The 27021-nt window shown below is 41.6% G+C and overlaps 2 protein-coding genes across 2 annotated transcripts in view; both read right to left on the bottom strand.

Moving 5' to 3' along the window:
- Positions 1-1206: 1206 nt before the first annotated feature.
- Positions 1207-10574, bottom strand: cyp2u1 (cytochrome P450, family 2, subfamily U, polypeptide 1). The gene is made up of 5 exons (XM_084079325.1): positions 10052-10574; positions 8181-8831; positions 7434-7595; positions 6821-6988; positions 1207-3806 (listed from the first exon to the last, which is right to left on the bottom strand). Exons 1-5 carry the CDS (start codon positions 10485-10487, stop codon positions 3625-3627), a joined length of 1599 nt encoding a protein of 532 aa, XP_083935451.1. The 5' UTR covers positions 10488-10574; the 3' UTR covers positions 1207-3624.
- A 1274-nt stretch (positions 10575-11848) lies between these two features.
- sgms2a (sphingomyelin synthase 2a) overlaps positions 11849-27021 on the bottom strand; it is a 19861-nt gene continuing 4688 nt past the window's right edge. Inside the window, exons 2-6 of the mRNA XM_084084277.1 lie at positions 18089-18625; positions 17431-17548; positions 16588-16741; positions 15340-15506; positions 11849-12683 (exon numbers count right to left, since the gene is read on the bottom strand). Coding sequence (XP_083940403.1) covers positions 12498-12683; positions 15340-15506; positions 16588-16741; positions 17431-17548; positions 18089-18537 — 1074 coding nt within the window. The 5' untranslated portion in view covers positions 18538-18625 and the 3' untranslated portion in view covers positions 11849-12497. The remainder of the gene's footprint in view (positions 12684-15339; positions 15507-16587; positions 16742-17430; positions 17549-18088; positions 18626-27021) is intronic.

The raw sequence follows: 27021 nt of genomic DNA, 5'->3' as shown, positions 1-27021 counted from the left end.
CCAGGTATAGAGGGCGAGCGGCTAGCGCCGCTAAAAAATGGAATACATTTTCTTGTTTTCTTTCAAGTATTAGGTATGGGCAACAAACAAATTACTCCTTATCTACCTTCTGTTCGGAGTAGATGAGGTACAAACAGGGTGACTAAGCGCCACACAATTCGTGAAGAAATTCTTTGTTTATTAACTAGAAGTTCGGGCCGCTACGCGGCCCGAACGTCTAGCGTGACGCGTCGTTCACTTTGCAGTGCCACCTTACAGGCACCTCACAGTGTGAGAGAGAGTTTTGTGCTCTCCTAAATCCATGGCAGGCTTTGAAAGTACCCACTTCAGAAAGAGGTGACGTGCATCACCTCTCCAATGACCAAAACCCACTTTGTGATTACTCAGACCTGGTATGGCAGACCTGTGGGGAGTGTGCAGTGGTGTACAATGTGAAAAGATAGTTGAAATCGCAGGAGATGAAGTTAGCAGTTTATTTGTGTAAAGGGTCGTCGGCGTGGGTTGTGTTGAGGATGGAAGCCGTCGAACTGGTGCATCCTACCTATTTATAGGTAGGATGTGATGTCATGCTGTCGTGAGATTACGTCACACTGGCGTGTCTTATCGTGATGTCACGACCGTGATGTCATATGACGTCACACTGGCTACATACAACGTTACAGACAACCGACATGGCGCAGGATTCAAATTGTATATATACTAGAAGTTCGGGCCGCTACGCGGCCCGAACGTCTAGCGTGACGCGTCGTTCACTTTGCAGTGCCACCTTACAGGCACCTCACAGTGTGAGAGAGAGTTTTGTGCTCTCCTAAATCCACGGCAGGCTTTGAAAGTACCCACTTCAGAAAGAGGTGACGTGCATCACCTCTCCAATGACCAAAACCCACTATGGAAGCCGTCGAACTGGTGCGATCTGACGGCATCCTAGAATTTATAGGTAGGATGTGATGTCATGCGTGATGTCATGCTGTCGTGAGATTACGTCACACTGGCGTTGTGTCCATATTTCGGGACGACCGTCTCATCGTGATGTCAGATTACGTCACACTGGCGTGATGTCAGATTACGTCACACTGGCCACATACAACGTTCGTACATACTGACAACCGACATGGCGCAGGATTCAAATTGTATATATAGATAGATGTCTATTAAGGCCTCTAGCCCTCTACATATGGGTGGACTGTCTGGCCTTTGATAAGTGTCTGTGGCAGAAAACCGGTTGTAGCACGTCGGTGGTAGTGACGTGTCACTCATCCAATCCAGCGGGGGCACATGGGGGGGTTAACCTTGTTTAACCCGAGTGACTAGTTCTGTCAACATGTGGAACTGTGGAGGAAAACATTCTGACAAGTCTTTCACAAAACAGGGCAGTAACACACAACAGCGTCATCAGCCGACTGTCTGTGTGGTGTGTAGAGTGTGTATCTCCCGACGTATAGTCTCTCGGTAGTAGTCAGGACAACTCAGTTTGGTGTGTATGGGCCATTAGAACTGCATGACTGTTTAGCTAATTTTTGCTATTTATTGTATCACACAGTTATTAATGACAATTATTGATGATTGTTTTGGTCAGATTTCTTTTCTTAATGCCTCTGTTGCTCATTTGGAGCCATATCTTTGACCAATATTAATGGTATGTCATGGCCTCTGAGATTTTATAATGCCTCTGTGAGCCTGATGGATGTGGAGATGGGTTCATGAATATTCATCAAGCATCTCAGAATCACTCCTAGGATTCGTGCTAAAAATCTGACTAGGACTAAAATAATCCTACCTCATCGTGGGACAAGACTCTTCCTAAAACAGTCACTCTCGATTCTTCAAACCTTCCAATAAAAATAAGTGTTAGTGTACAACTTTTGATTGTTGTACACTAACATGTTATAATCTTTTAACTTCATTAAAAAGCCCTAAAAATGAACTCTGAACACTGTATTAAGATGCGCAATTTCATTGCAATCATGTAGGCTCTTTGTCCACTTTCTGGGTAGACTGCGTAAACACTGCTCTAGAGGTGTACCGTCAGTGTGTGCATGTTATAACATGCTTTACAATGAATATGCGACTGTCCATTACATATACATTATACTATGCCTGTTATATAACGAGCCTATCATTCCAATGGATTATAAGGTAAACAATATGTAATTGCGACATCATATTGACAATTACAAAAAACATCACCCCTGCTGTACAAGATCACGATCAGTCATAAAAATTATTCAATTTCGAAATCGAAACAATAGCTTTTACTAAGCTTGTTGTTGTCAAGCTTTCCCATGCAACACATCTCTCCTTCTATGTGTGTGCAATGTGCATCTTCTGGGAACATGTCAGTAGACTACAGCTCTCAAGCTCTTATAAATTCTGATGTAGATAGCAACTCTTTCCTAAGAAAGTAATATTGATAACGTGCTCCTATGCCTAAAAGTAGGACCAAATTTGCATACTTTTGAGAATTGTCAGCTATGTATCCTACTCTGAAGCACTTCATAATATGGCCCTGAGCCCTTATACGTCAAACATCTCAGAAACATTCACAGGAATTGTGCAAAAAAATTGAATAGTACAAAAAATACTCCTGCCTTAGAGTTGGACTGCGACAACTGCTTACAGCAAGGACTGGTAGTTCTCTTTTGAGAATTGATAAAATCACGGTTTTACAACACTCAGTCGCAAAATGAATGATAATCATGATGAAATCATGATTGTCATATTTTTTTCATGACGCTAGGACCACAACTTGATTACTTTTAGATTATTGAGGCCGTTTATGAGGTAGATATGTATTTTGGGAAAACCGATCGATACGCTGGTCTAAAGCTGGATTCAAGATTGGTTAGTCAGCTTGGTTAAAGTGAGATGGGGGTTGACTCTGGAGTCCTGGTAGTCTCTCCATACAACGTAAGCAGAGACCGGCCCCCCAAGTGAGGAACCCAGAGCAGGAGAGAAAGAAAGGGAGGAGAAATCGGGCAGAGACAGGGTTGAGTAGGGATGGGAAAGGCTGAACCATTAAATGGGAGTAGTTCCTGTCATTATTTGTGGAACTTGGAATTGGCGGTTGGGAGTGGTTTAGGCATGGCCAAGTGTAGTCCCTCCTCCCAAACTCCAGTTATTTACATTCATGAGCTACTCATTCAAAATCTGTTGACTGAGAGTTGCTGGAATATAATTAGGAGGGATGGAGCGAGGAAAAGTGGGATGGGGTGGGCACTTTGCTGGGGATAGCTGAGGGGCCCCCCTTCAAGGGCCCTGTTATATTTAGCATTATTGTTAGATGTTTATAACACCTTTTTGAGAATTTATCTCGCCTTTATTATTCATATTGAGCTATTGATTAATCCTACGTTAGTTAGTTGTTGGTGTTTTTTTTATATAAAATATATATTTAATATATAATTTATATATAAATGTATACAATAAGCTTGTTGTCAAGCTGGGAACCAGAATCACAGAAGGACCCAATTTGGGACAACTTTCGAGCTCTCCTAAAATCAGATACTGTAGGGGGTCTTTCCTAAACCAGGAATATTGACTCCTATGCCTAAAAGAAGAATCACTGGGATTTTCTGGGTGCTTTGGAATTATTTCCAATTAAGCCCCTTACAGTGATTGGGAGCCTCAGGTACGTGGTTTCACACACACTCTGAATGGGCAGGGAGCCAAGGTCAGGCCAAACCGACCATGCATTGAGGGAGGAGCCTGCCCCTCTGGCAGCTTGAAGGTGAAGGCCTGCATCAGGGTGGTGAACATCAGAAACAGCTCCATCTTAGCCAGCTGTTCGCCCATACAAACCCTGCGACCTGAGGGACAGAATAGAACAGAATAATAATAATACATTTTACTTGTAAAGCACTTTAGATGTGAACCAAATCTCAAAGTGCTACATGTTAAAAGCAAAGAAGAAAAAATAATAATAATAATAAAACAGTGAAATTAATACATTCAGATCAAACGTCAGCTAAACACAGTTAAGACACCGGCTTCGAATGCTATCAATGCATTGAATGGGAGATTATCACGTTTTATCAGACCATTGAATGGGCGAAGTAGGCGAGCTACCGTCTACCCCGCGATTTGTCAGACCATTCATTGGGCGTAATCAGGAGCTACTGACCTACCGACGGAGGCGGAGCAGTCCCCACAACAATATTTACGATTCTGTCCATATCGGTACATAACTCGAACGGCGCTGAGTAGGCACAGGCGAGGGTCGCACCGCTCCGGACGGCAACTCAGTCGCCTTAGCTCCTTCGGTGGCCCGTCGCGGGGCTCCACCTCGCCTGAGACTGCGCGCCTCCGTCATGGTCCGAAACCGAAACAACCAAAACCAAAACCGAAACTAAAGTATTTAAGTCATCTCCGTCGGTAGGTCAGTAGCTCCTGATTACGCCCACTGAATGGTCTGATAAATCGCGGGGTAGACGGTAGGTCGCCTACTTCGCCCATTCAATGGTCTGACAGAACGTGATAATCTCCCATTCTATGCATTGATAGCATCCGAATCAGGTGGTTAAGAAGTTTAAAAAGTTAAACAAACACACATGGCATCACTGAGTCCATCTCGGCAAATGCCTAATGTTTATTAATGCCTGATGTTTATTGTCCACTATTTACTTAGGAACTTAGAACTTAGAATAGGAATGTTGCCAAGAACTAGGTTAACCCTTGTACTCATTATTGGTTGGTATGTTGTTGATCAAGGACCCAAAGCCCATTCTGCTGTGACCATGGATTATATCCTACTATAATTCTAGTAACCTCTGTAGTGGTGAGTAGGTGCGTAGGTGAGTATGTGAAGATACCCGGTTCTCCTCACTGGCTAGACCAGTGGTTCTCAACCTTTTTACAACAAGTACCACCTCAGATTTTATCTGTCATTCCAAGTACCATTACCGCCAAACGTGCACGCGCGCGCAGCGCGCGCGATTTTTTGGGCGGTTATTAGCGGTTATTGATGCTTTTTGGGCGGGTTTAGGATGGATTTAGGGCAGTGGTTTTCAACCTTTATCATGCCAAGGACCCCTAAATTGATAAACATTCGGCCGTGGACCCCCATTTGAAAATGTCTTGTGCCAGGGACCCCCAGAAGCAAAGATATCAGTTCATTTTCGCTTAAAAAAAAAAAAATATTCAAAGATATGCAACACTTTTTCAAGGTTTTTCCAAAAATAGCAGATCTACAAGCTCATAGGGCGGTGCCTGCTATTTTTGAATAGCCAAAGCTAAGTGGTTAAAAATGATTGTAACGCTATTAACTCATGTCCAACTTGACCATACTGTACAATACCAAGTACATTTTCAAAAAGCCAAAGTTTAAATGGGGCTGAAGCGGTTTATGTATGTTTTGTCATAATAATTAAAATCCACAAAGTTACTAGTAGTAACTAAAGTTTTCAAATAATTGAGGTGGAGTAAAAGTATAATATTTGCCTCTGAGATGTATTGGAATAGAAATAAAAATATTGCAAATTGGAAATACTCCAGTCAAGTAAAATTACCTTAAAATTATACTCAAGTACAGTATTTGAGTACATGTACTTAGTTACTTTCCACCACAGCATTAGATAAGATGAATTACTCACCTTCTGAAAAGATGAAAGAAAACACACTTTTGTTCCATAGCCCCACATTGTCTTGGTTTCAGCGATCATGGTTGTAAATATGAACTTTTGCCACAAAGTCTTTATATTCCATAATGTCCCATGACCCACGTCCGTGTTATTGACATTTTGACGATGCACGTTAGTCAAGTGGAGCTGTGTTCCGTGAGCAGAAAGCTGTCAAGTGGCCTCCAGAAAATAAATCTGGTTTCCTTTCAAAACGATGTGCATTTCAGAATAAGAGGTTTTTAAAACTCTATCCTTGTAATGTTACAATTCAACACACGTTTTATTTTGAAATCATACTACTGGAAGTAGAAGTACCCAGGTAGCCTAGTTGAAACTACTTAACTTCACGCGAAAGCAGCTGTTTATGCGGAACGGGGGGAGAAAAAAAAGTCAGACAAACAGTGGGGGAAAAACACGGATCTGTGAGAGTGTCCCGTCGTCCCGTTTGACTTTTTCTTAACGGAACGGCGTTCCGCCACCGAATCTTTTACCGGAACGCCGTTCCGGACCGTGCCGGCCCACTTTCACCCCTGCCCGTCACCGTGTTTGTTTTGATCGTGGCTACCAGTACCGGCGCATTCAAAGTAACAGCCAGGAAATGCGCTGTTCCCACGCTGACAAAGTGTTCAACAAAACCTTTATTAAATTAAATTTGAGTGATATTATGGTAATGTTATTTCCATTCAAAGTAGTATTTCGATAGTTTTATTATGTTTTCATATATATATATATATATATATTTTTTTTTTCATTTTCCCCCCACTTTTTTCATTTTTGGGAAGATTCTTCCGCGTACCACCAGGGGGGGGCTCAAGTACCACCGGTGGTACGCGTACCACAGGTTGAGAACCACTGGGCTAGACCAATTGCTCTGATTTTGCACACAGCCATTGACCATTACCATCTGAACACAACTGTGAAGCCCGTTTTTCAATTTCATCAAATCTCAGCTTCTTATTAGCGTTTTTGTGTCAAACACTGTCGCCATGGTTACGGGGCTGCCCAGCTATGGGACGAACTGCCTCCCGGGTTGCCAGATCATGTGCGCATATCCCCCCACGGCTGCGCTGCGCCGACCGGGTATGGTCTAGTTGTCACTATTATGCCTAAAATGTAACTGTACCCAATAATACAAATTAATTCCTGTACCCATGTCTGAGCCGTATGAGGTTTTAACTGGTTCACTTGTAAACAGTATGACCTACCAATCCCAAATGGCATGAAGCACTCTTTCCTCTGCAACCTCCCTTCATTGTCCAGAAAGCGTGCAGGGTTGAAATCGTCTGGGTTCTCCCACATAGTTGGATCTCTGTGGACAGACCATAAGTTGGGGATAATGACCGTCCCCTTGGGAATGGTGTAGCCTCTGAAAACTGACAAAATACAAATATAGGAAAATAAATGAACAAGGGCATTGCTTGACCTAATCAGACACAAGTGAAATGACAAGATCAATGTAATTATAGACTATCACAGATATTGTTACATGACAAACTTCAGCTCTGTATTGTCCTTAAGGCACAATGGTTTATGGGCCTTTTACACCAACTCGTGAAGAAAATGAACACTGATATATAGCCAATATACAAGCTGCCTTTTTAATCAGAGCATGTCAAATTTCTGCAGCAATTGTGTGCATTAAACCCCCAGTGACCAGATGCCAAAATGTTTTCAACACAATGACGTATGTACTGTTATGTAGCTCTTGTGGAAACATTATTTCGTATGGTATGGTATGGACCTTTATGATGTTCATCATGTAGGAAGTTGCGGGAAAATAGCATGTCCAGTCAACATTAGAGGCAGGTTAAATCTTACCTATGGTTTCCGAGGCCATGTGAGGAATAGCCAGTGGAACCACTACCGTCATCCTCTGTACCTCCATGATGGTGGCCTCAGTGAAGGGCAGAAGGCCCTTGTCAGTGAGCGAAGGGCCCCGATCTCTCCCAACCACCTCGTCAATCTCTGCCTGGACCTTCTCTGGAATCACAATGGTTAGAATTAAACACAGTAAGCAATCAAGCACCAAGGAGTACCAGCTTACTACTTTTACCCCCCCCCCCAACTTGGCAACTTGTTATGTTGTAGGTGACCTAGGAAATTGCTTAACCTACCGTTGCACTATTAAGTCTACTTAAGAGCATAAGGTCATTGCCTAAAACCTTATTCTTTTTATTGGATCAACCAATTAATACATATAACAGATCGCTGTAATGACTGGTGTCACCAAAAAGAACGGTATATGCATGGTCTGACAAGCCTGAAAATGGCAATCTACAAGCTTGCAGATCCTTTATTTACAGAGTATACATTAATCATAACCTGAACCATTCTTTAATTTGATACAGAAAAGATAAGAAATAAAATACATGTATTTTCTAGTTTTTGTCTGAGAACTAATTTAAATAATCATAATTTGTCTGGAGTCTCACTTTGTGAAAAAAAAAACATATCGAATTGTGGGTTGAGTGAATCGTTACATCCCTACCTAAAAAGGATCTTTAACTGTTTTAGAACTAGAATGCAAACAAGGATGAACTGAATGGTCCTATGGCTACTAATTACCTTGTACATCTGGGTATAAAACCATATAGAGCAGGATCCACAGGAATGAATTAGAGGTGGTGTCAGTACCTGCGATGAAGAAATCACCTATTATATAAAAAAGGTAGTCTTCTGAAAAACTGCTGTCCATCTCTCCATTGGCTTGCTGAGCCAACATCTCTATCAAGTACATATCTATAAGATCTCTGGGGTTACCAGGATCCAACGTTGCCCTATGCCTGGCAATAATCCTCTTCAGAAACACTGTTATGTCCCCTTCTACCTGCCGGAGCTCCTTGAAAACCCCAAAGGGAAGATGGTACAATGGTGGGAAAACATTGATGAGTACTGCGGGGCTGTTGACGCTGATCTCCAGCCCACGTGCCATCAGGTCCAGCAGTGTGCGGAACTCGCGGTCCTCGTGGTGGAAGCGTTGACCCAGACTTAGCGAGCAAATGACATTGGACACAGCGTTGCTAACCAAAGGGCTGGGGTCGATTCCGCGGCCCCCTGACTCCTCACTGAGTCTCAGCAGTTCCTCTTTGACTACAGCCAGGCCCTCCAGGACGCAGGGTTCTAAGCTCAGCTTTCCCAGGCCGAAGGTTCGAAGAGTGCTGTGGCAGAACTTGCGCTGCTTTCTCCATACTGGACCATATGGTGCAAAGACTATACCTTAAAGGTCCAAAACAAAAAGGGAAATTAGATTTTGTTTTGTTTTTGTGGTAATGGTTTGTCTGATTATGATTTAGCTCACTGCAGTCTTTAGGCAGTAAAGGCCTATACCTGGTATTTGGTTTACCTATGATCCTAGATTACTAACTTCTATGCATTTGATGTATTACCGCGTATTTACCAACTTACTGTAAATCGCTAGGGATTAAGAGTGTCTGCTAAATGCCTAAATTGTAAATGTGCACTGGTGGAAATTAAAATACTTTATTTTCAGTTCTGTACTTTCTACCAAACTTTGTAATTTGCAATTACTTCGCTTGAGTATTTCCATTATTTTTTACTTTATATTCAAGACTCCCCTACATTTCAAAGGGAAATCTTGTAGGCTACTTTTTACTACGATACTTAACAGCTAGTAGATACTTTTCAGATATAGAATTAAAATTTAAGCAACGTAGTTTGGTCACATTTCAAAGTGCTCCACCAAGCAGTAACTGTAACAGTAACTGTTTAGGCACTGATGCTTCAGTATTAATTATCTAATGCTGTCATATAATGTATAATTTATCAGTCAGAGATACCAAACCAGTAGGCCTACAGTAAGGATCTGAATACGTTCCACCTCGTCTATTTGTGAACTCTATTTACACTCATCGCTGTGAACTTGCATAGCCTCCTACACTTTGGCCGTATTAGCTCTGGACCAGAGCCAGCCCTATGCTGCTCCGCTTACTAGTGGTAATGGGGCTGCACAGTTGCACTGACTGAGATTATTAATAAATCGTACATATAATGTGTGTAATAGTGCAGTGGTCCTCAACCTTTTCTAGCTGTGACCCCTCAAAAAACATATTTGAACTGGGGACCCCCCACCCTGATAAGCACTGGGAATGTAGGAGTTGAGGCATTACATTTAGTTTGACTGGGTTCCACTGATAAATATTGTGAAAATAGCAGATCTACAAGCTTGTAGATTGGCTGTTTCAAAATGTTTGCCTCTTTCTTATATTATTTGACAATTTGGCCAATGTTTGACCAGTTTTTATAGTATAGTCTGTTGATTACTTTTGATGCAGTAATGGTATTTTTCTTTACTTTTCTTTAATTTGAGGTATTAAAAAGGCCTTAAATTGTGACTTCACTGTCACGTAGGGACCCCCCTGGGGATCCCGACCCACAGGTTGAGAACCACTGTAATAGTGAAACGTTAACCCGCTTACCTTTCCGTTTAGTCATGATGGTGATGGCTGGAATTTCTGGCCTGTCTGAGAACACCTCTGCGTGGTTGGACAGAGCATCCTTGATCACTTCATACCCGTTGAGCACAACCACCAGCTGACTGCCCACAAACAGGCTGTACAAGTTACCGTACACCTTGGCCTGTTCCATCAGGATCACCTGAGGAGATGATGGAGTTGACTTGTTGTTGGGCTCCCGTCGACCTCCTCCAAACCTCTTCCAGACGAAAGAAGGGACGAGAAACCCACCGAAGTTGCCCACAATCGGCCATGGTTTGGGACCGGGGGGGATATTTGCAAGATAGCGTCGTTTTTTATAGATGTACATGGAATAATAGACAGTGCAGAATACAACCAAAACAACAATAAAAAGCTTACATGCCATAGCGGCGGGATAGATCGTAGTTCCTCTATCCATAATAGCAAAAGCATGCTTTTGTTATGAATTTAGTTATGCCATATTCTGTTTTTAGCAGACAAGGACGTGGTGATATGCACCGTTATGTATGCGGCTATGCGCCACCCCTGGCAAAGCGTTCTTCCTGTACTGTTGTGCAAACGTTGACATGTTATTGTTTACTTCATGTCTATTGGCGATAGAACTTTGGCGTGTGCTTGATTGGTTTGTGTCACGACCGACGTCAACCAATGGGATGATCCATGATCCATACGTCATGACGTAGGTGAGTGGTTCTCAACCTGTGGGTTGGGACCCCCAGGGCGGTCCCCACATGATTTTGGGGGGTTTCCAGATGACAGTGAAGTGACAATTTAAGGACTTTTAAGACCTTTTTAATACAAAAAAAGACCATTGCTGCATCAAAATGAATCAACAAACATAGTATAAAAACTGGTCAAACATTGGCCAAATGGTCAAATAATTTAAAAAAGAGGCAAACAGCTTGCGAGCTTGTAGATCTGCTATTTTCACAATATTTAGCTGTGGAACCGAGTCAAACTACTCAAACAATTCCAAATGCTTATCAGGGTCAGGGGTCCCCAGTTCAAATATGATTATTTTGGGGAGTCACAGCCTCCCCGGGGACGCCCAGGAGTCGTTGAGGGGGTTCCAGGGCGTCCCCAGCAAAAGTTGTTAATTGCATCAGTAATCAGTTTATCCAGTTCAACCCTATATTACATTGGCTACTTGAAAATAGCCGAATGAATTTGAAAATAGCCGATCTACAAGCACGACACAAATCTTGTATGGGCACAAAATATTTTCAGATGGGGCCATCTGAAAATATTTTGTGCCAGGGTCCGCGGCCAAACATGTCCTTTCATGTCCTTGACATGAAAAGGTTTGAGAACAATGAGGTTACTTGAGGTCGCTCCGTCTTAAAAAAAAATAAATAAAATACAGTACTTAACATTTGTGAGCCTGCCCTGTTTTTCATTACTGTCCCATTTCCACATTAAATAGTAAAGATTAAAACAATTCTATGTTAAAGTGGCTTGGAATTGTGAGCCCAATAAGAAAACACACCACATCCAACATTGCAATTATTCAATAAAAATGTATTGCCATTAATTAATCATGGCATATGAGGCCTGGGCCACTGACATTTTCTGACTTTAACCCACACATTATGTAATGGCAAATGCCGTTTCATGGACACATAAAACACACTGTCTATATCTCTACCAAAATACCATGTTGCCATGAAAAAGATAAGGGAATGCCATAGGTGTACTCTACAATAATGACATAATGGCCACTTACAGTATTATATTGATAGATTGGATATAAAGAAAAAGCACACAGGAACTTTAATGTAATTAAAGTTTAATACAACCATACAATGTTGGAACTAGCTGTAATGCACAATTAAGGCTATTAAAATGAATACAAAACCAATAAAAAACAATAGAAAACAAGTCAAGGCTTAATATGGCAGTTTTCAGATAATTACGAACATTGACAGTATTTCTAAGGCACCTTGTGACTTGGATACATGGACATCACACTGAGGTATTCACCCTCACCCTTATACCGAGGGTGGAAACAGATCTAAGGACAAAGAAAATCAAAATACTGTAGCAAACTTGCAAATCAATGACAATGAATGATCTAATAACTACTGAAATAAAATTTGGTCATACAGAATCATAATTTAATTTATATTATAAAAACATGACACCAAGTGTTAAGTGTAAGAACATGATCTCATAAATAAGTTATAGTGGCGAAGTACATATAGAGACAACACTGATAATTGTTTCTCTTGATTTCTCTTAACCACAAACATCCTTCACTGTAAACCCGTTCCTTCATGAAACTGAAATACTCTTCATGTGTCACTGACACAGCCTCCCAATCTTACCACCATATCTCATGTCAAGCAGGAGACTGAATACTGCATGGAATACTGGTCCTGTGGGTTGTTGGTATGCCTAGGCTTGGCATATGGAGTTGATGCGAGGGCTGTCACTCCTCTCTTGTACTTTGTACCATGGAGTACTTCTTACAGGGGTTCTTGAGGCAGGAGGGAGGCCAGGTAATTGGCCAGCTGTAGGAGCAAGGCACCGACGTCTGCACATTCCGTTCCAGGAAGTTAAAGACAGGGTTCCACCAGGTGTTTGTGAGGTAGTTGTTGGGAGAGCACTTCAGCGTCTGGTGAATACAGGAGGTGGTTAGAAACCCAGAAACTGTAACACCGGATGTGACTAATATGCAGTATGGCTGGATTGTGTCTTTTGGTAATATACTAGATAGGAATGCGTTCAAGTTATTGGTGAGGTACAGCAGTTGTTTGGCAAGCATGTCAGGATACATGAACGGCGAAAACAAATTCTAGAGTTTGGTGTTCATTTGAATTTTACATCCCTGTGATGTCATCAGAAGAGACATATTTCATGTGAAATGATTATGCTGAAAAAATATATAAATGAGAATGGCAAAGTTTGAAAACGTAAAAGTTAAAATGATTTTAGCTGATTTATACTGTATACTACAGTACAGTACAGACTCAAGAATCAAGAATTTTATTTATTTGTCACTACTCATACAGGTACAGGAAGTGAAATGCAATTTTGTGTGACTTGATCTTTTGTGTGACTGATCTTTTAGGAATTCCAGTCAAACAAATAGGCTGTCTGTTATATGTCTAGGACAAAACACAGTTATAATAATAATTATAATAATACATCAGCCTTATTTATATAGCACCTTAATGGATACTAGGTTTTTACATAAACAGAACAAATCAAACTTTATTAAGGCAAAATAAATAAATATAGTGTGTAAAAAACAACAATTAAAAATAGAATGGTAAAACACAGAAGAAGAAATGGTGGGGGCTGCTTTGATGTGGGTTGGAAGTGAATTCCACAGAGAGGCTACCAGTATGTGAGGCCACCTTCTTGTCTCTTGAAGACTACTATTTAGATTATGCACCACTATAAGGACTTTGGTGTGCGTAGCATTCTCGTGCACAGTGTCTGACTGGGAACCAGTCATGGAGGACTGGTGTGATGGGGTCTCTGGATCAGGTACTGGTGAGCAGGCGGGCAGCAGAGTTTTGTACACTGTAATATATTGAGGACTTTGTTGGTCGTGCCGTAAAGGAGGCTGTTGCAGGAATCAAGCCCGGATGAGATAAAAGCATGAATGAGTGTTTCTGCAGCAGTAAATGATAGTTTGGGTGAGGGGTGAGCAATGTTTCGGAGGTGGAAGAAGACAGTTTTGGTGATTTAGTTGACAAGTGTCAAGAAAGAGAGGGAGGGGTCAAGGATGACTTCAAGGTTAATGATGAATTATGAATCCAAGGTTATGGATGAATTATGAATCCAAGGCTACGGATGAATTATGGATGAATTGGTCCACTTGATGTATGAGAAGTTTAGTCTCGCAGTAGCCAGACAATTAGATGCATATCAAACGTCTGGCACAACTATTGAAAAGTTGTTAAAGATCGACCCATAAGATTTAAAAAAAAGTGTGACAGACATAGGAACTGACCAACCACAGACCTCTTTAGACAATCCACGGACCAACCACGGTCTTCCATTACAGCCCAGCCAATCAGAGGCTTACCTGACTTTCTCTGGCCAAAGCCGGACATGCTGACTTGTGATTTAGCCCCTCCGTCGCTGCAATTGATGACGTAAAACGGGTGGGTCTGACCACATGAGACTAGGAGAAGGTTAGCCTTAGAATGAATAGGACAACAACCCTAAAAGTCCATTTATCAATATGTTTAAATATGTAATTTAGTTTATTTTGATATGGTTACATTGCAGACTGGAAACCTGAAGAAAACCAGAATAAGATTTAAATGTTTATTCAACCTCTCAGACTAAAAGTTAATTCTGCATTGTAGGTTTATTACTGTGTGGCACATAAAGTAATGAGACAGGTGGGGTCTAGGTGTAGTGTAGGTCATTGTCCAAATCCTGAATATTGCTCAACCCTTCTAACATTTTAACATTAACATTTTATCTTAATTTTGACAAGAATAGCAGAAACATTCTCACATTTCTATCAAAATTAAAGGGCAAATTTAGGAATTTTGGTACCCTATATTGTTGTGATCTCTTTACAATATACAAAGCTGTATCTGTGCCAAATCTGGCACATTGGCAAATTGGCAAGTGTGAAATTGTTATGAATATTCTATGCATTGCAATTATGTAACTGATGGTGGCATAACATCTGACATTTTGTAATTGCTGTCATTCATTAATGTGGCCAGCAGAGGGCATACATAACCAATCAAAATTGTACATTGACTATTTTGTACATTTAACAAGATCATCCAAGTACAGAGGTCTAAATATATTTACAAAGCAAATAATCTGTTAAACGATCTTTGAAAAAATAAAAATGTATGATTGAAATGTGACTCTTTTAGTTGGTGGGCTTTAGGTAACTCCCATGGCAAAAGAGGACCATGTAGGCTATTGCTCATGAGCTGATACTAAAACGTGAAGCTTCTCAGAACACTCAGACTCATGTCAACACTGTGGTAGGAGGTTGAGAGGAAAATGGAGTCTTCAGTTATAACTACAACACATTATCGTCCTTCCCCTCTCCTCTCCACTTTTCTCTAACTACCTCCCTCTGTGTCACTTAGTGTCCCCTCCACCATCACCACACACACACACACACACACACACACACACACACACACACACACACACACACACAGACATGGTCTGCGAAGCCTATTTTATATATTTTTTCTCGTACGACTGTGTTGCTTGGTAGAAATAGCTGATTTGTGGTGAGCGACACTGCCATATTGCGAAGTATAGCTCCATGGTCTGACCTGTAAGTTAGCCATGGTGTGGTACCACCAGAAGAGACGTGAGGTGATGAAGTAAGCCACAACCACATCCACACTGTAGTGCTCGTGGGCCACCAGGATGCACACCACGCCCACGGCACTCAGCAGCCAGCACATCAGGTGGTACCACCAGAAGGAACGTGGAGAGTCTGCAGGGAGGGAGGAAGAGGAGGAAAGACAGAATATAAGTAACAGACAGGAGAGGGGAATGGTTTGCCAGGATAGTCTAAGTCAGGGGTCTTCAACAGGGGGTCCGGGACCCCTAGGGGGTCCTCAGAGTTACCACAGGGGGTCCGCCAAATCTTTGTGTGATAGGATTTTTTTTTTTTACATTAACCACTTGAACCCCAGCACCCCCTTTCTGAGGAGAACTTTAGCCAAAAATAGCCGATCTACAAGCTCACAACGCCTCGCGCTGCGAGGTGTTGTGAGCTTGTAGATTGGCTATTTTTGGCAAAGAGTAATAGGTGTAGAGGGGAAGAACAGAGCAGCAAAAGTTTATTTGAAACACAATTTTATACAATATAGAGGGGGTCCCTGCTTCATCTCTCTCTCAGCTAGGGGGTCCTTGGCCTGAAAACGTTGAAGACCCCTGGTCTAAGTGGTTACAAAGAGACTGTCCTGTAATTAACGGGTCACAGATTTGATCCCTGTTAACAGCATTAACCCTGGTGTCCCTATTTTGGGCATGTCATTATAGGCAAAAATGTTCTACATTATTCAAAACATAAAAAAAAAATCTTAGATAGATCAGATATTTTAAATCTTTTTCTTTTCTTTAATAGGGCTTAAGTGGTTCAAATCCAACATATGCTTATCGGTTGCAAAGGACATGAAAAGCCATTATGATGTCAACTAACATTAATGTCAACAGGTAATGATGACTGATAACTGCAATATTAAAAAGACATGTAGAGAGATTGATAGCATTGATAGCTCTAGCGCCCAAATGATCTGTGTTTATGTATGTAATATGCTCATGTGAAAGACATGCAATGAGGAGTGAGTCCTACACAGATGGTTGAACGTGGGGGTTTATTCAAGGGATCAGGCTGTGTCTTAAAATATCAATCTATCATTTAATCACCTTGGCTAAAATAAAATCAGCCTTTCCCAGATCACACATGTCTGGTGGCACACAAATGTCTAACATAGAAATAGAACAGTATTGATGGAGATTGCAAATTAAGTATCAAACTAAATAACACAAGCATTAATTATATTACTCACACTCTTTGATAAATAGGTAGGTGAGGGTGAGCATGACGGTGTGTCCGCTGTATAGAAAGTCTCCGCACATGAGATGGGAGCCAGTGATGGACAAACCTCCACCTGAGATCAACTGTAGAACACGCTGGATCTTTGCCTGTGAGTCTCCATGCAGCTGAGAGGGAAAAGGTGGTGGATGGAAAGAGGAACAAATCATGAGCGATGGGAGCTGATCAGACTCGCTTCACTTGCCAAGTACAGTAGCTGTGCAGGAAGTTGTCTTGGTGATATACTGCATTTATAGTCTTCTAGTGAGGATAACGCGACATCTGATTTAGTGCAATGAGACAATGTAGGACAGGTAAATGAAACAGAGAGGTAAAGACAAAGTGGGGATAGATGTGATGGATGAGACAGAGGCACAGAGCAAAGGAGATGTGTAGAAGTAAAATAACAGAAAGATTAGTTGAACAGGGGCTATCAGCTAGAGGTGGCCAAATCTGGGTCTCATGTTATTTTCACTCAGGTTACTGGAGATAAGTCATTCTTCACAAGTGGGGAATCAGTTTCACACAGCGTCTGATACTTTTCAATGTTAGGGGCATATTTCGGCACAAAACAGTCATTCAACTGAGTACGGTTTGATCTTTCTGTTCAGTATTACAAGGAAAACCACCAGGGGTACATATTTGTGATGAAAACCATGATGAACCACATTACTGTTGCTCAGTTGCTGTCCTCAGGCAGTGAGAGACAAAATAGCTTTTCTAAAAGCTGGCTCTTGACCGTGACTGTAATATGATGGGGTAAAATGGGTTGGTAACCACAGCTGATGCCAGCTCTGATATTGACATGTAAACTCACCTTAGGGGCACAAGTCATGTGCATGCCAGGTACGGGCAGGGTAGTGATGTACATTGTGACACAGCGGTACAGGTACAGGGTGCCAATCAGGAAGAAGAACCGCCTGCTTGCTATTGACCTGCAAAATGGATGTGAGATGAACCCATGTTTACGATCAGGTGCAAAACATGGCCTGCGGACTTTATGTAAAGTGAGAGATAGTTCCAAAATATTGGCCTGGTACATATTGACAAATATCAAGCCATAAGGATAGTACTGTAGATGCCTTAAGATAATACCTGTTAAGCTTGGTTATGGAATGGCACATGTTATTGTACTGGAGTAATAGATTATGGCATGTTGGATAATACAAAGATATATATCTATACAAAATATTAAATGTAGTAAAATATGATTTTACATTTGCTTTCACCTCCTTTTGCTTCAGATTGGTGTGTAAATACTCATTGTTAATACGGCTTCACATAAATGGCAATAACTAATCAAATAATAACTTATCAAATAAATAAATAAATAGTAAAAAATTGTAAAAAGTACAAAAGACAAACAGTTGAAAGAAAGAAATGTGTGCTACTACATGATACTAATAATAACAATATTAATAATAATGACCAAATAAACTTTGACTGCAGCTACAGACAACACCAAAGCTTCTTACTTGTATCTGAAGAAGAACAGCTGGACAATCCAGATGGACACCAGGACCATACCATTGATCTCTGTGATTGTAAACGCCCACTTGACCCGGTCGATGTAGTCAAAGAACTTGTCTGGGAGTGGTGGACTGTCCTCTTTGGGTGGGACCCTCTCGTGTACCACGGTGATCACCACAGTCGTCAGCACTAAGTTGAAGGCGGCATAGAAGAACGCCACGGCTGTCTTCCACCACTCCATGGGCAGACGGTTGATTTTGGACTCGGGCACCGAGATCTTGACGTAGTCCTTGTGCCTCCCAATGGCCTTCCGGAAGCCCCGCTTGGCATCCTCCGTCACCGGAGTGTGGACAGGGCAGGTTTTGCCTGCGCTGGGAAGAGCACTAACCTCCATGACCGGGGTCAGATTGTCAGTGGCAGGGGCTCTATCACCCAGGTGCTCCGGTGGTGCCATGGGTGCCCACACTGTCCACCCAGAACACTGCTACTGTCTCCTCCTCTGGGTCTACTAGGGAAACCGTAGCCTCCACTGATGCGTTAGACTGCCGTGAGAGACAGACAGACAGAGAGAGAGAGAGATAGAGAGAGAGAGAGAGAGAGAGAGAGAGAGAGAGAGAGAGAGAGAGAGAGAGAGAGAGAGAGAGAAACAAAACAAAACAGGGTGAACCAAACATATTCTGCTCATCAGAAAGCAGCAACATTCACATTCATACATATCAATGAGTAGGAATAAGTACATTTAACTCTGAGAATGTAGCGGTGGACCCGTAAAGGTCTATGTAATTGTACTTCATTTGCAGTACTACTGCAGGCAGTAGGCAGTCTGTTTAATGAAACCTACTCATGTCGTAATAAACTAAATACAAAACAACATAAGAACAATACAATGTAACAGATAATATTTTGTTGTTGTCATGACGAAAGCATTTTTTGATGAGTGCACTAATGTGTCATATTAAGCCAAGTTTCCTTGCCAAGTTTTTAGTTCACATCCATTGTCCACCATAAAAAGTTGGGACAACTATGACATAAGCCCACAATGCGCTTCAACAAATGTTGCTGTTGCGTTGCAAATAAATACATAGATCAGATTAGAAAATAACCACCGCCATAATCAAATTGCGATGATGAGAAACTAAAAACAGTAGATGGGATGGGAGCCTCTTCTGTTTTTTTCCTAGTCCTTGGGATTAACAAAGCTACTACAGACAGGTTTTATAGATATCCTAAAAAGTCCTTATTTATATTCTATACATTTATGACGGAATTGCTCTTTGTGAGTTTGCGACTAGATGTGGTTGTATGACTTGAAGCGTGGTGTGTTTACACTTTGCTTTCTTTGGACAGGGATCAGAATTGCGGGGAAGGGGGATCTACTTTGGGTTTAGAGTAGAATTATTTTTGTGTCATCCACCGGCTACCAGTGTGGTCTTTTCTACTAGTTTCTTATTAACATAGTACAATTGACAATAATCTATTATGTCAGGTTCTGCATGAATATTCCATCTGGTCACAGATGCTGCACTAAAAGTTGTTGTGACAAAGTTTTTTAATCAATTTCACCCATTGAGTTGGATGACAAAAGACAATGTTCAGAGTGCCCTTTTCAATTTGAAGGGACTCACACAGCAGGGTTCTGTCTAGATTTACACAAATGCCTTGGAATACACAACAAATCATGACTCATTTGTCCAACATGGATGCTGCACATTGATAATAAAGCCTGACCAATGCCAGATCTTTTGGTCAAATGCCGACAATCCCGATTGTGGAGAGTCCTAGACCACTGATTGCCGATGTTTGACCAATATTTTGAAAATAAACCTGCAAAAAGTCAAATGTAAATTTTATTAAAGTTTATATTTGAGAACATTTACGTAAAGGCAAACAAATAAAAAAAAGAAAACACATAATATTCGATAGATTAGAAGATAGACCATAAACTGAACTTTTTTTTTATTCAAGCCCTAATCAAATCATCTAAAAAATAGCCGATCAACAAGCTCACGATGCATCACAACGCCTTTAAACATTTCTGTGTATAAAGACATGCCGAAAGGAATGACATGCCCAAAGAGATGGCGGTGTATAGTTAGTATACCCCCGGCAAAACCATACAGGGTTAAAGTGGGCTAGCCTGTTTTATACCCCAGGGTATATTCTGGGATAGTCCAGTTCATACCCCGGGGTATAAAATAGGCTAGCCCCAAATATACCCCTCTATAGCTCAAACTAACTCCTTGTGTAAATGCAGTATATTATTAATTCCAGTAACATATAGTCTGGACTAGAGGGTTATTACTTAACAGTATACTATATATTTGATTGTATATTCCATTACAGTATATTATTCACCCGAGTATGGAGGAATAATTTGGACTACAGAGGTTTTACTTAATAATGCATTACTAAAATAATTATGTAAACACGATTAATGGAAAAACACAAGGGGGGTATAGTTTGGGCTAGAGGGGTATATTTTGTGCTAGCCTGTTTTATACCCCAGGGTATAAACTGTACTAGCCCAGAATATACCCCGGGGTATAAAACAGGCTAGTTCACTTTAACCCTGGGTATAGTTTTGGCCAAATAATGGTCGATAATATATATTGGCCAAACCAATATATCGTTCTGGCTGTTATCGATAATCGATGGGCTGGGCTATGTTCATTTAATTGTAACACTTTTCCATTAATTACGTACACTGTTTTAAAAAAGTAGTTTTTCATATCTTTAATAATCCACATTTGAATAGTAAAGCAGGGTTGTTTGCACCCAACAAGAACTCTAAGCTAGGGCCTGGAAATGGTGAGCAGAAATAGACATATGGGAGTGTGATGTGCCTAACATCGGCAATCAGTGGTCTAGGACTCTCCATAATCGGGATTGTCGGCATTGGACCCAAAAATCTGGCATTGGTCAGGCTTTATTATCAATGTGCAGCATCCATGTTGGACAAATGAGTCATGATTTGTTGTGTATTCCAACGCATTTGTGTAAGTCTAGACAGAACCCTGCTGTGTGAGTCCCTTCAAATTGAAAAGGGCACTCTTATCTTTTGTCATACAACTCAATGGGTGAAGTTGTGCCTTTGTTGATATATACTGTAGGATTTAAAATGTACTTTCTGTCGTCACTCACTTTAAAGTAGAGTCATCACTGATGGACAGCTAGCTAAGGTAATCATTAACAATAAACTGACATACCAAAGTGTGAGCATAAAGTAGATGGAGATAGGGAAGTGCACTGTAGTTTCTTGTTGAACCCTTTTCCATCATTAATGACGAGAGAGAGAGAGAGAGAGAGAGAGAGAGAGAGAGAGAGAGAGAGAGAGAGAGAGAGAGAGAGAGAGAGAGAGAGAGAGAGAGAGAGAGGGAGATCCTCAGTGATGGCCATTTCCATTCTGTTGTACTTGAGAGCCTTGAGTATCTTTAAATGGGCCATTAATGGTATTGGGTATGAGGCCCACAATACATCACAATAACAGTCATTTGGGATTCATAACAGAATGGCATGTTTACTGGATACCGTTAATGGATGCTACACAAACTCCTCTCCTCAAATCGCAAATCTCCTCCCTTGTTTGTAGTGATAACGTCATTAGGCCATATTCTCAAAGCAGTAAGTATTCTACCTGCATTTGTCATCAGCTCAAGAAAATCACCATGGGCCCAGATAGTTCAGGTTCATTTCAGGATTTCTGACTGTTGGGGTGTCCGGTGAATCCAGAATAAAGTTTCTGCACAGTCGTGGAGACTAAGGTAAACGGTGCATGGCCAGGCGCTCCAACAAACACAATTGGCTGTGTTTTGGTGGTGGGAAACCGTCAGGGGAGAGCGTGTTCTGTCACTGCACTAGCAACTCCTACAGGTTGGTCAGGGTTAGGAGTGGAACTATGAAGGAAAGTGTGTGCCCTCCGCACATGTTTTGCCCTCCCTGTGAAACTCCTCACTGTCAGGTGAAAAGAAGCGGCTGCCTGATGTGTATCGGAGGAGACATGTGGTTGTCTACACCCTCCCGAAAACTAATAGGGTTGGTATTTACAGGGACTATACACATGGGGGGAATTTGCAATGACTAAATTGGAGAGCAAAATGAAAATACATCGAAGTCTTTTCTGACTGTCCAAGCTCAAGAAGTCACAGTGTGTGTGTGTGTGTGTGTGTGTGTGTGTGTGTGTGTGTGTGTGACACGTGTGTGTGTGCGTGTGCGTGTGCGTGTGCGTGTGCGTGTGCGTGTGCGTGCGCGTGTGCGTCTGCGTGTGTGCGTGTGTGTGTGAGAGCAAGGTAGTGACAGCTGAAATAATCAGTTTACTCTTAAATCAATTTATGAGAGAAAACATTATCTCAGAGGAAAATGTATTATGTATTATGGCAGAGCTCCATTTAGCTAAATCATAGCAGGTTCACAATCTATAAGTCATAAATAGCTGGAGAGCAAAATGTTTGGCAGACCTTTGGGGTCCAAAGCTCATACTGGGAATACTAATAATAACCAAGATGGCTAAAAATATGCTCTGAGAAAAATACAAATTGTATAACTCCATTATAACATGATGGCCCTTATGTTATTACAGAGATCATATTTCCTTTGCTTCGTCATCTCTGTGGTTAGTAGTACTTGGTTGCGTAATCCTCCCCTTGTCAAGGACCTCCATGGGAAAGTAGCTGGCAGGGTGGCCGAGTGGATGGAGCGATTTGTCAATGCAGAGTCCAGTGGGGGATAAGGAGGGCATGGAACGGTGTACCTGGGACACCAGTTACACGTTGAGCCCTATTCACATGGATTGAACCTGAATCATCATACAGTAGCATGAACACATCAGCATATCATCCCATCATTAGAAGCCTGCTTTTTGCACTGTGTGATCCAACACTTAAATTCAACAGAAGTATTTGTATTTTATTTCAAATTACAAAGTCACAAAATCCTTATTTATTCTATATTTTGTAGATTATCCTTATTATATACTGTGCATACTGCACAGCAGATATCATTCACTTGTACTGCAGTAGGTTTCAGTCTATGGCCCTTCCTGTGTCCATCGTGAGACTGCACTGTGTGTACTGTACATTTTCCTCTGTAGAAGGCAGTACACTATGTTTTCCCACAGCCAGTGCACACCAACTAGTGCTCTACAGGGATGGGTGGTGTGATGGAAAACTGGCAGCAAAACCTATTCCACATGGTCACAGACAGTAATGGATGGCTTGGCCTGCTCCACTCCCTGGTGCTATTTGCAGAGAGAAGCCACCGAGTTGCCGTCAAGGCAGCATTTTCCTTGAGAGGAATGGGGACACTACCGCCATTTTGAGGCCTTTATAATGACACAGTAGCATTGCTTGTCCACTCATTTTCTCCTCTTCACACAGCCCTGATATTCCCCATCAAAGGGAGGTTTAAAAATAAGTCGCTCCAGCAGTGACCCAGCCCTGCGGGAACTGGGGACATCGTTGCGCAGGGAGGCACGTGTCAAGCAGTGGTGTTACTGTACACCGAGCCTGTAAACAGCACACACTGCCATCTAATTGCTCAATGGGAGTGAGAAGAAATCTTGCCATAGTGATAATTAGTAAAACTACTACTACTAAAACTACTAAACACTGAAAAGCTCATTGATTTATGTAGGGTAATATGTATATATGTCTGTATATGTCTATATGTCTGTTCTCCGTTGTATTATACAATACACTTCTAAACAGCATGTTATTGCTCTTACCTGAAAAGATATGAAAAGAAAAAGAAAATAATCTATAGAACCAGTGACTCATTTAGCCCCCTATTGCAAGTTTCCTGAAAATTGTACATGATGAAGTTTCATTCCTGTATGAGAACTATGCATTCTGCACTGATGCAACTTTTTTGCAAGTGTATTTCTGTTCATCGCTTGTCTGTATGTGATGTTTTGGAATGGCTTGAATGTATTGTGAATCCCGAAATAAATTAATTAAATAAATACAAATAATAATAATGTCAAATATTATGCCTGATGGGCTGGCATCTGCAAACCCTGCCTTCCACGATTCTGCACATTCATATAAAATGTAAACTTGGACTGTTTGTGTTTTATCCATCAAAACAAGACATGTCTAATGTGTGTGGCGTGGTTTCTCTATGCAATTGAAAAGTTAGGTATCTGGCTAACTGGTTTGAATCCCCTCTACATATAATATTCTACAGCACAGTGACATTAAAATATCAAGTGAAAACATTTCTTCTGAGGATTTCTTCTACAGTAAGTATAGTGGGAGAAGTAATTGCTCTCCTTCATCATTTTACATTGGGCTAGACTAGAGTGATATGCATATCTTAACTGAACAATGCCTGACATCATCAATGATTTGTTATGTCCTAACATGAGCTTTGTGTGTTAATGTTGCTGAGCTGTGATTGGCTGTGATTGGCAGTGTCAACTGGGCTGTGTGGTTCACTGTATGCGTGTGGCTGGCAGCATGAGCAGCGCTGTGATAGGTCAGGTACAGTGAAAGGATCGCGCGCCCCCAGCAGTTCTTGTATTCTTGTTTTACTGAGGTTACGGTTAGGAATAAGCTTAGGTTAAGGCAGAGGTTCTCAACCTTTTCAGGCTGTGACAACCCAAAATACTCACGTCAAAGTAGATTTTACCATTTATTGCAACGAATGGAATACAGTTAAACCTGGCGTTAAAGGCTCCGCTCTTGGAGATGTTCCATCTGAATTTTGTCCAAGCAGCATGCTAAGCAAAATCAGGGAATGTTAAGCAAAACCCCACAGGGATACAATATCAAACAACAAGCAATACATTGACATATTAGCTCGAATCAGCAGATATAATATCACAAGTATGCCAGACTCTGATCAGCCAGTTTTTATAGTATAGTTTGTTGAATAGTTTTGATGCAGTAATGGCCTTTTTCTTTTCTTTCTTCATCTTTTTTTATTAATTAAAAAGGTCTTAAAAGTCCTTAGATTATCACTTCGCTGTCATCTGGGAACCCGCACCCCCCCCAAAAAAAAATCATGTGGGGTCCCGACCCACAGGTTGAGAACCACTGGGTTAAGACATATACTGAGGTTAGTTTTACTGAGGTTACGTTTAGGAATCCCTGGTGATGGCCGTTCCGAGGTCGCCGGGTTGGACCCGGGCGAGCATGTTTTGGGGCGAGCGTTCTTGTATTCCAGTGAAACAGAGATACATAAAGTGATACAGACAAACCCTGTTCTTAGGCTAGTTCCTTCAGTTCAGAAGCACAGATCTGGTATAATTACCAGCTCAATTTGGCTTAACACACTGGTGAGGACCTGCAACTTTGTGTTTGTTGTGAAAAATTATTAAAGGACCACTTCACCCATTTTCAACCTATCTTCATATCATTATTGGTCCTCACTAATGCTCAAATAATATGGTACAATGTTTGTCTACTCTGTCTCAGAGGAGGGCTGTGAACAGTTCAGAAACCCGCCTACCAGTGACATCATCGATGGGGAATCGAAGCTAATCTATTCCTGTAAAGTTAGCATGCTATAATAGAAGCCAAAATAAAAGGAAAAAAAAGGAAATCTAGTTTGAAATGACTAAACCTGCCTACTGATGATGCCACTGGCAGGCGGGTTTCTGAACTATTCACAGCCCTCCTCAGACACTAGACAAAAATTGCACCATATTATAATGTGTATTAGTGAGGAGCAATTATATTAAGATAGGGGTGAAGTGGTCCTTTAAGCATTGCAAAATATTTGTGTTCACAATTCACTGTGACACAATTTACAATTTACAATTTAGGCATTTAGCAGACGCTCTTAATCCAGAGCGATTTACAGTAAGCAAGGACAACACAAGGTAATACATCAAATGCATAGAAATAGTAATCTAGGATCAGAGGTAAACCAAGAACCTATCATCAGTCTAACAGTAGAATATCCCCAAAAAATCTATAATCTGTACATTGAAACTATACACACTATAGGATGCCAGGTTTACAATGACCTGGCATCGGTCTACATGACATGTAGGAAATTACATTTTGGCCTTTGCATAAGCCTGCAGGGTCGTCGAGGCAAGGGCAAGTGCTACGGCAAGTGCTACGGCAAGTGCTACGGGCTAAGGTGGAGTCTGAGGAGGTGAGTCTTCAGATTACGACGGAAGATTGGGAGTGAGTCTGCAGTTCTAATTGCAAATGGGGAGTTCATTCCACAGTTTGGGAGCCAGAAGGGAGAAGAGTCTGGGACGTGTGGAGCGTTGTCCCGGATGTTTTAGCGAAGGTTCTGCCAGCTTGCCACGATCTGCCAGCTTCCCGGTGTTAGCTGATCCATGAGTGAGCGGGAGGGGTTGTAGGGTTGGATCAGGCTTTGAAGATATGTTGGTGCCATACCTTTGGTTGCTTCGTAGGCCAACATCAGTTTTTTGTACTCTGTGCGGGCCGGGCAGTAACTGGGAGGCAATGGAGGGTGCGGAGAAGGGGGGAGACATGTGAACATTTTGGCTGGTTGAAGACCAAGCGTGCTGTGGCATCATTTGGAGAGGCTTAAGTGCACATGCCGGCAGGCCAGTAAGGAGAGAGTTACAGTAGTCAAGTTTTGATATGACTGATGTCTGGATAAGGAGCTGGGCTGACTCCTGGGCGAGCAAGGGTCTGACCCTTCGAATGTTATACAGTTACACACAGTTACGGTACATTTCTATGCTCACCTAAGTATAGAATCATAGCATGCACAGAACTGACTGGCTCTGTGCATAACTGTAGTCCCAGGTTTTCAGGAGGTGGCATACCCGTTCCAGTAGATTTTCCCATACCTTTGTTTGATTGACATGCCAGCAGGTCTGAACCGGCAACACACATGACACCTTAACGTGTGTTTCCCAGTTCATATCTGCTGCTGAGCTAATCAAGCAAAGCTATGTGTGAAAATGAACTGGAACAGGAAATGGTATGCCACCTTCTGAAAACCTGGGACTGCA

Source organism: Gymnoscopelus microlampas, assembly GCF_963454915.1.
Source record: "Gymnoscopelus microlampas genome assembly, chromosome: 2".
Classification (NCBI taxonomy): domain Eukaryota; kingdom Metazoa; phylum Chordata; class Actinopteri; order Myctophiformes; family Myctophidae; genus Gymnoscopelus; species Gymnoscopelus microlampas.
Note: the sequence above shows the minus strand (reverse complement) of the source record. Positions and strands in the feature narration are given on the sequence as shown.

Excerpts from the sequence above, each read along its gene's own strand:
- cyp2u1 (XM_084079325.1), bottom strand. The coding sequence starts at position 10,487 with ATGGATAGAGGAACTACGATCTATCCCGCCGCTATGGCATGTAAGCTT. Across the intron at positions 8,832-10,051 it reads CATCATGACTAAACGGAAAG|GTATAGTCTTTGCACCATAT; the intron begins GTAAGCGGGTTA and ends TGGACCTTTAAG. Across the intron at positions 6,989-7,433 it reads CATGGCCTCGGAAACCATAG|TTTTCAGAGGCTACACCATT; the intron begins GTAAGATTTAAC and ends GTATTTTGTCAG.